The sequence below is a fragment of the Protobothrops mucrosquamatus genome, unplaced genomic scaffold (assembly GCF_001527695.2).
Source record: "Protobothrops mucrosquamatus isolate PMUCROS unplaced genomic scaffold, P.Mucros_1.0 scaffold141, whole genome shotgun sequence".
In the NCBI taxonomy this organism is placed as follows: domain Eukaryota; kingdom Metazoa; phylum Chordata; class Lepidosauria; order Squamata; family Viperidae; genus Protobothrops; species Protobothrops mucrosquamatus.
This window is the reverse complement of record NW_015386507.1, coordinates 716,495-725,850: the sequence shown is the minus strand read 5'-3', so window position 1 is coordinate 725,850 and position 9,356 is coordinate 716,495. Positions and strand designations below refer to the sequence as shown.

Here is a 9,356-nt window from a genome sequence, read left to right as displayed (position 1 = left end):
GCCGCCTCTGCTCCGCCCGGGCGTCCGCGCTGCCTAGCCACCCGCTGGGGCTGCTGCCGCTCCTCTGCCCCGCCGTCGGTCGCCTGCGGTCTGTCGAGGGGGCCTCGCTCCGCTGCTCCGCGGGTGAGGCGCGCTGGGCGGCCGGACCGCCTTCTGGGGAGGGAGAGGGGCCGGAAGGCGCCGTCAATCCGCCCCTCCTGCCGGTCGGCGCTTTTCTCTCCGCCGGCAAGGCTCCCGCCTCCCGCTTTTCTCCCCGCCGTCCCTCGAGCCGCACGGCTCCCCCCTTACAAAGGCCCGGCTCCCGAACCTCGGCTGCTTGCGGGCTGACGACCCTCGCTCCTTTGCGCCTGGCTCCGGCCGTCCGAGCCCCGACTGCGCCTGGAGGGCAGGTAGAACTGGGGAGAGAACGAGCGGCGCGTCGGGGCCTGGCAGCACGCGCGCTCCCCGCTTCTTTCCGCTCAGGCGGCTCTAGAGGCCCTCCCCGTCCGAATGGGGCTCCTTGGGCGCCGCTCTCCGGCAGGCCAAGGCAGCCAGGCGAGCGGGAGGGGTCCCTCGCTGCCCGCCCGCCCGCCCGCGCCCCTTCCTCACCAGGAAGACAGCGTTGCTGACCACGCAGAGCAGGACCGCGCCGCCCAAGAGCCGAGCCACCACGTCGCCGGCCTCTCGGCAGAGGCTTTGCTGCCAGGACATGGCTGCCGGTGCCCGCTCTCTGGCGGGCTGGAGCGCCACGGGGGACGGGGAGGCATTGTGAGGCCGCGTGAGCTCACAGGGCGAGGGGAGGCAAGGAAGCCGGCCCACCCGCCGGACCGCCTCGCCCCGCTGCAACGGAAGGAGCTGCTGCCCCTCCCGGGCACAAGGGATCCGGGCTGATCATTGATCGAATCACTGAATCAAATGAAGATTCAAATCATTGGTTTAAGACCCCAGCCGGGGCCACACCCACACCCCCCTCGGGTCACGCCTTCCAGGTCAGCGGTATCAGCCCTGAAATGAGGCTGCCTTTGGACAGGGACCCTGTTCGGGGACCCCGAATTTCCCAACAGCAGCACCTCCCTCGTTTACCGTCTAGGGCCCCAGGAAGGGGATCTCCAGAAGAGTCCCAGGGTGAATCCCAGGCGAGGAAGGAAGGCCCGCTTGGAGCCCTTGGTGGGCTCGAACTCGCCGCTCCCGGCCCTCCCCTGGGTTTGGCGAGCCTGCAGGCGGAGCCTCTTGAAATCAGTACCCCAGATGTCCCCCTCCATTCCGGAAAGGCCCTACCGCCACAGGTGGCACGCAGAGCCCTGTCCGTGGGCACGCGCGCCATCGCCCCAGTCCTAGGCCTTCAGCTGGGTTTTATAAAACCTTTTCGCTTTAGGCCTCCACCACCGTGTGAAAAAAAGGTTCAATCAGTCAATTTCAACTTCTCACTGAAAAAAAAAAAGATCTCGCAAAGTTGGAATTGATTGAGTGAACTTTTTAGTCCCACCCAGTCTGCCGTTACCACGGCAGCCACGCCCACCTGGCACCCGATGATACATAAGTGGGTTTTGGATTGCAGTTTGGGTACTCGGGTCTCTAAAAGGTTCACCATCACTGCCCTACCGGCTGCCCGCTCCCGCCCCGCGCTCCGTAGCGTCGGACAGAGCTCTGGGTGCATCAGCTCAGGACCCCCGGGAAGGGGAGCAAACAGGCATAACAACCTCGGCGGGAACGGGACGGGAGACAAAAACGTCTGGCCAGGAAGGAAAAACTCTACTGGGGGTTAATTGGGGTTGGGGCTCCCTGGGACCCAGCTGGAGGGAGCTCATCTCCACCCTCTTTCACCTTCTGTTGAGCTCCTGCATCCTCTGTTGCCACCAGATGATTTGGGATTTTGGAGAGGTGGTGTAAATTAACATTACTCCTGGCTGGGTCGGATGAGCACCGAGATTTAACAAAAGCTGCCTCTGCCTTGACAGGAGCCAGTGCCAAGATGGCACCACGAAAAGCAGAGGCCCCCTCCTGGCACTCTACCCTCCCCCCCCCCGCTTCCTCCAGCACCAGGCATCTGCCTGCAAAGAAGCAGAAGTTGTGTTCTTGTTTTCCCAGGACCTCCACCCCGGCTTCAGGGCCATTTTCTGATACTGCTGACCCATCAGCCCACCTGCATTTTAGTATCACGGTGCACAGGTGTTGGCACTGGCCAGAGACCCCCAGTCCTACTCTTTGGCTTCCACCCTTTCGCACCAGCTCTGACCACTTGGCCCTGTGAGTGTGGGAACAGGCAAGGATGTCCCTGAAGACAGCGCAGTCCACGCGCGACTCTGCCAAAAAATGCATCCCCCCCCCGCAGTAAGCAGGCAGGCGATGCAGACTAGAGGGTGAGGTTGGGGTGCCCTGCCCCTCTTTTCCAGAGGTGCCTCCCCTGATGGATGGTTCAGGCTATTTGCAGAATGTTGGGCAGAAGAGAGAGCCCAGGGGTCTGCTCTGAGGAAGCACATTCAGAAGGACACATGGCAGCCACCAAATAACTGTCCTCCGATCTCACACACACACACCCACACACACACACACACTCCTAATGCCCGCTTTGGGGCACCTGCCACCCTGAAGAACCAGCTTTTTACAAGTCTGGGTTAGAAGCGTTCCTGCCACAAAAAAGAATGCAAGTATTTAGTATTTTTAAAAAAATATTTTTGAAACTTGAAAATGAAGCTTTCAGAGTATGATCTTAAAAGCTGTCCTAGTTTAAAATTAGATTTCACTTTAAAATTTTTCTAAACTGCAGCCTTCTACAATTGTATTTTGTACTATTCTGCAGTATTCTACTACTATAGATATAGAAGTGCGATAGATAAGATAGATTCCGTTCTGTTCGTTCTTAATAAAGCTAATCCCACATCTTTGCAAGCAATTTCTGCTGATTTCGCTGAAAGGTGTCTCCTTCTGCCTCCCGCCCTGATGCTGGCGCTGCTGCAGCTGCTTCAGGTCTGCTTAGGAAGGAGTGAAGGAGCAGCTCCGGAGAGCAGCAGCAGCAGGGAAGAGGCAGCCGCCAGGGAGGCCCCTCCCTCCCTCCCTCCCTCCGGTGTCTGTGGCCTCTTTCGGCCACCCTCACGGGTCCCACTCCCTGGCTGGGGAAAGTGCTGTGGGATCCCTTGGGGAGAGGCTTCCAGGAGCGCCCGTTAACCCTTGCTGGCACAGCAGAGGCCATCTTCATGCCGTCTCTTGCAGCACCTCTGGCAGGAGAGAGTCAAGGCCATCTTGCTGGCCTCAGAGACCATCCTGGTGGCCATACAGAAAGAGCCCGCCGTTGCCCTGAATGCAGAAGTTGCCTGAAGTGCCTGTCTGGCCCCCTCTTCCTACCCCAAGGCTCACGTTCCACAGCAGCTACTCCCAAGGCCTCTGATCCTGGAGAGAACATTCTGCCCGTGATTTCCACTCTTTCTCAAAGAGGCGGCCAAGGACAGGGGATCCCCCTGACAAGGGACAGATCCTCTCCAGCCAGCAGCAGCTGTCCCGATGGGAGGTGGCAGAGGAGGGGTGCTCTCCCCGAGCGACAGGGAGCAGCTTAGAGAGAGCGAAGGCACTTCCCTCTCTTTGCCAAGCGTGGGGCCCGCCCGGCCGCCACTTCCTCTTGTGCAGTTCCCCCTCTGGATGTGCTCAGCGTCAGGCTCCAAGAGGCACAGGGTTGCCCCGTGGCCCAGCTGGCCTGCTTCCCACAGACTATCAGCTGCTGCAAGGGGGGGCAGCATTGAGCCCCTTCTTCCCCTTGCAGAATCTCCAGCCCAGAGCAGCTGCCCCTGGGCAGGGCAGCAGGCAGTGTCGCCCAGTGTGGCACCCGTGGGCTGCTCCGGTTCCTGCAAGGGAGCGCCACTCCAAGCCCATCCCGTTCACTGGAGGAGCTGCAGCTTCTGGTCCAAATTCATTCCCACTTCTCAGTCTTTGGAGCTGCTCCCTATGTGCGGGTGGGGGCTTCTAAGAGGGTCTCCCTTCCACTCCCCACAAGCAAATTCTCTCAAGGGGGGGTCAGCAGAGGGATCCAGGGAGGTCAGGGCACCAGGCCTCCTGCAGGCATTTAGGACGGACAGAGAAGAGAGAGCCGATTCCTGGCTGCAAGCCAAGAAGGACCCTGGCCTCCCTCTGGAGCTGACGGGCCTTGGACAGGGGGGCCACAAGCCTCTGCAGGGGAGCCCCTGGTTTTCTCTGCTGTTCCCTCTGGAACCAAGCCGGGGCTGGGCTGGTGGAAGACTTCCTTGGAAGCCCCGTGGATCAAATCTGGTGGTGGCCGAGCCAAGCCTGGCCAGCCCTCGGCAGGGATTGCGATCTCCTCTGGGGAGGTGCAAGGAAAGGGGTGAGGGGCACGGGGCACATGGGGGTTCATTACATCTGCTCCCCTTGTGGTGGGGGTGGGGGGCTGAAGCTCGGCTTGTGTCTTTGTGGAGGGCCGGCACCCACCTGTGCCGTCCTGGGGGAGCCTCCCGTAAGGGAGAGCAGTGAGATCCAGGCCTCCCTGGCAAAGAGAGTCGGAGGCTCCCTGGAGGAAGAAAACAGAAGGCCCAGCAGGAAACCTCCAGGCTGCCGGCAAAGACCCCAAAACTGGAGGCGGGGAAGGAAGACGTCACCGCCCGCCACACCTGGGCCGGGAGAAGCCAGAAATAGCAGCGGCCGCCGTCAGACCCGTCTCTCCTCCGTGCGTGCGGGGCGGGGGGGCTGAGCGGAGGCCAGCGGCTCGCTTGGAGCCCTTCCCGGTGGGTTTGGGGCCAGGAGAGGCCACTCCCCCTCCCTGCGCCGACTCCTTTGACCGGCTCCGATTCGCCTAGGCCAGCCGTCGGGGAAGCGCCCCCTCCCCCCCTCGCCCGCAGCAGTGCCGCAGCGCCTCGCTTACGGGCGGCCGGGGCGGGGCCTCGCGGAGGAGGAGGAGGAGGAGCTCGTCCCTCCTTGATAAGCTGCAGCTGCGGTCGGCGGCCAACCTGTACGAGCCCGACCCCATCGCGCTGGCCATGTGGGTGCGGTTCGCTCCGCTGCGCCTGCCGCTCCGGCGGCGCCTCCAAACGGCCGCCGTCCTCCAGTGGGTCTTCTCCTTCCTGGCGCTGGGTGAGGACGGGACGGTGCCGGCGGCGGCAAACGTGGCTGTGTCCCGGCCGCGGGGGAGGTCGCAGGAGAGGCAGCGCTGGCCGACGGCCGCGAAGGGAGCCCGAGGCGGGGGCGGGCGGGCAGTTGCAGCGCCCGGCTCGGCTCTTGCGGGCGGCGGCTCGCCTTGCTTCGCGCGGGGCTGCCTTCCCGAAGCCCGGCTGCTCCAGCCCCGCAGGGCGCCGCCACTTCCTCTCAGCTGGGGCTGTCCGCGGGCGGGAGCAGCAGGAGCGGCGGGCTCCTGAGCGCGTTCGGAGTGCCGCAGCTGCCGCTGCTCGGGGGCTGGCGAGGCGGAGGAGAGGGTCACCCGCTGCCTCTCTCGTAGCCCAGTGCTGCCTGGGGCTTTACGTAGTGCTGCTGCTCGGGGACGGCTGGCTGCTGGCGCTCGGCTACGCGGCCTGGCTCTACCTGGACTGGGAGACGCCGTCTCGCGGGGGGCGCCGCTCCACCTGGGTCCGCGGCTGGGCCGTCTGGCGATACTTCCGGGACTATTTTCCCATCACGGTGAGCAGAGGGACTGGGAGGCTCCTGGTGCTAGCGAGGGGGGGGGTCGGGCCTGGCGGGACACCCACTTTCTCCCTTCGGGGGACGCCGGCTCCACCAACACGGCCTTGGCCACAAACCGCTGCGGGGAGTGAGAACGCGGGGCTCGAAGCGGTGCTGGAACTTCTTGGGGAGAACCACCCAGGTGCGGTGCGGGTCGCCCTCCTTTAAGCGCACGGCCTAAACCTCGGCTCCTCCCCCATTGTCAAGCCGGTGTTGCTCCGTAGCCCCCCTTCCGCAAATGCCATCCTTTCTGCGCCCCCTCGGTCAGAAGGTGTCGGCCCTTTTTCGACTGACTAAGCTTATACTAAAAGGCATAAACCTTATCTTGCAAGGCAATGGGCGGGCGGGCTGGGCCTGGAGGAGGAGGTGTGAGGCAGAAGGGGAGCCGGGTTGGCTCAGATGGGGTCCCTGGCGGGGAGGATGTATCACCCCCCCCACCCCTTGCCAGGTAGCTGCCTGAGAGCGGATGAGAAGCCTCCAATGAGGCAGCTAAGCCAGGAAGGGAGTTTAAAACGTCTTGGTTTAATAGGCAAATTGGGACCATGAAAATCTGATATGAAATGATCCACTAATTTTATAATTTGGGAATCATTTGCAGTAGAATAAAACACCGAATCCCATGAAGCAGTTTGGATTGCAGCTTAAATAATTGGGCCACCCTTGAAGGCCATAAATTCTCCGACCTTTTGTATTTTCTGGGGCTGTTAGCTTTCACATGTGTCTCCAGTTAAACTTGACAATTTGTTTTGTAAATGATGTAGTAAATATTGTTTTGCTTATAAATATTCTAAAATAAATAGTGCCATTTTTTAAATTGGTAACCTTAAGATGTAACTAACAGCCAGTGAGAATTCAGGCAGCTGTGCTGCTGGATTGATAAATCAACTTATTTACTAATTTCCTTGATCCTCTGCTTCTGCATCAGTTCTCACAGATCTAGACCGTCCTGTCTGTAACTCCATCACGAATGTGCCAGCTCCAAATGTTTTATTGGCATGAAATTTCCTCCTGTTTGTTTGGGCAGATGAGGATGTGTTTCTTTAAGTGCAAGCTACATTCTGAACATTTTTTTTTGTTGGTGGTGTCTAATATGGACCCCACTAAGTCCGCTAAAGCTTTTGTGAACTTCAGTTGCCTCCCAAGTGCTCCTAGAGAGGGAACCCCAAGACAGAGTCTTGAAAAAAACTTTTGGCTGAAGCTGGGCTCCCCAAAAGTATTTGGGGTCCACCCCTCATCTCTTTGAGGGACTATTGAGCTTAAAGTTGTGCTTCTGGATCTTTTCTGCACCCTTAAAACCAGAGCTTGGTTCAGGCTTCATCAGTCGGCTATGCTCCCCAGTCACCCACCTCCGCCCCCCTGCCAGGCTGAATGGCATCCAGAGGTGGCAGCTGCAGGGCCTCCTTTGAGGGGGAAGCTGGGCAGAGCGGAGAAGCAGCCCTGGGTGTTTGTTGGGCCCAGCCAAAGCAGCCTCCCTGCTAGGGGGAATCTCTTTCCTTTCCACCTTTTTGGGCTTGGAAAAATGCAAGCAGCCTCGGCAACTCCCCGGGGGGGGGGGGGTGTCACCCTGGGGTGGAGAGATGCAGGGTCAGTCACCTGTGGGGCCACTGCCTCAATTCCTGATCTAGTACTAGCTCAGTAATCTCAGCGCTCATCTTGGGCTGACTTTTTCTGCTCTGCTTTCTTTCCCCACTGGCAGCTGGTGAAGACGGCAAAGCTGGACCCCTCCCACAATTATCTCTTCGGCTTCCACCCCCACGGGGTCCTGGTGGCCGGCGCCTTTGGGAACTTCTGCACCGAAGCCACAGGGTTCTCCCAACTCTTCCCGGGGCTCACCCCCCACCTCCTGATGCTGCCTTTCTGGTTCAAGGTCCCCTTCTTCCGCGACTACATCATGAGCGGGGGTGAGCTCTTTAGGGGGCACCTGGGCACAAAGGGGCAGTGAGGACAGCCGGGGCCATCTCGCTCTGAGCCCCTCTGCTCTTTTCCTTCCAGGACTGGTCTCTTCGGAAAAGGCCAGTGCTTCCTACCTCCTTGGCCATGAAGGGGGCGGGCAGGTGGCCGTCATCGCCGTGGGGGGCCCCCCTGAGTCGCTGGACGCTCGCCCGGGGGCTCTGACCCTTCAGCTACGCAGCCGCAAAGGCTTCATCAAGATGGCCCTACAACACGGGTGAGGGGCGGGGGGCCTCTGGGAGCACTGCAAGACGGGGGGGGGGGGGAAGGGAAGACCTCCCTCTGACCAAGGCTTGGCCCTCCTCCTTGCAGAGCAGCGTTGGTGCCAGTCTTCTCCTTCGGGGAGAACGAGCTCTTCAATCAAGTGTCCAACCCGCGAGGCTCCCTCATCCGCAGGCTGCAGGAAGGGCTGCAGAAGGCCATGGGGCTGGCCCTGCCCCTCTTCCACGCTCGGGGCGTTTTCCAATACAGCTTCGGCCTGCTGCCCTTCCGGAGACCCATCTACACAGTCGGTGAGAGTGTCTGTTGCGGCTCTTGGCTCCCAAAAGGTGCTGGGCTGGTCAGCTGCCAGGGAACCGTTTGGATCCCGTCAATCGTGGCTGCCCATGGCAGAAAGGAGCCCCTCTGGGGCGGGTTTGCCCCCGCCTTGGGTGACCGTCTGTCCCCTAGCACTTTGCCCCAGACAGGCCAGCACTTCTCCCAGCTGGAGGGCAGCCAAACTGACCTCCCTTGGGTGATGCAAGGGCCAGCTGCTGCACTATGTGTTGCAACTCCCTCTGAGCCAGCCCCTCAGTGGGGCAGCAGCCTTGGACTTTGGTTGAGGGGGGGAGGGCTGGAGATTGGCTCTCTCTCTCCCTGTTGCAATGCTGTGGGACCAGGCAGCTCAGGCGCTGGACCACAGGAAGGGGCAGTGCTGATGTGGCTGGTCGTTTCCCGCAGACGCTCTGCTCCGTGCCCTCACGCTAGTTCTCTGGGGTGTAAGGCCCATCCTGGGTCCCTCAAGACTGAAACCTGGCCTTGCCCGACTGGGCTGGGGCTCTTAGCGGTGACCCTGCTCAGTAGGTCTTCCCTGTGCATGGGGGGCTGGTGCTCCTGCGGCCCAACCCTCTTCAGAGGGAGGGGGGCTGCGGCTACTAGGAGGAGCGTGGGGGGGGAAGGAGCACTGGGGTTACTGAGCCCCCTTGGCTGCAAGAACCGGCACTCCTGGGTCTCTGCCGCCCTCCCTCAGCCTCATTTCTTGCTAAGGGGGTGGTGGTGGAGGTTCTCCCTGGCGCCTCAAAGGGAGCTGTTGGTTTATTTTATTTATTCAATTTCTCATGTCTTGCCTGCCCCCCCCTTCAGTCGGAGCTCCGATTATGGTGCCCAAGACGCCCCACCCGTCCGGAGAAGCCATTGATGAGCTGCACGAGACGTATCTGGAGAAGCTGACTCAGCTCTTTGAGGAGCACAAGGCCAAGTACGGGCTGCCCCAAGACAAGCACCTGACCATCATCTAGCCGGCCACGCAGGGCCGGCCTGGGACACGGAGGGGCAACACCTGGGCCGGGCGAAAGGACTGCGTGGCTGCAGGAGGAGCTGGCTTTCACCAAAGATGCTCTGGAGGTGTTGGGTTAAAGCTTCCCTCGTTGCCAGGCAGCATCGGAGTGGTGCCCGAGGACGGCTGGGAGCGGAGCTCTTGACCCTGCAGAATTGGCATCGAAGGGCGCTGATGCCAAAGCACGGATGGCAGGCACAAGGCCCGCCTTAAAAGCAACTTTGTTCTCGGGACTCTT

The 9,356-nt window shown here is 60.9% G+C and overlaps 1 protein-coding gene across 1 annotated transcript; it reads left to right on the top strand.

The window, feature by feature from the left end:
* The first annotated feature begins 4,958 nt into the window (after positions 1-4,958).
* Positions 4,959-9,080, top strand: LOC107285035 (2-acylglycerol O-acyltransferase 2-B-like). The gene is made up of 6 exons (XM_015813175.1): positions 4,959-5,052; positions 5,414-5,592; positions 7,331-7,535; positions 7,627-7,801; positions 7,897-8,096; positions 8,926-9,080. Exons 1-6 carry the CDS (start codon positions 4,959-4,961, stop codon positions 9,078-9,080), a joined length of 1,008 nt encoding a protein of 335 aa, XP_015668661.1.
* Positions 9,081-9,356: the final 276 nt, after the last annotated feature.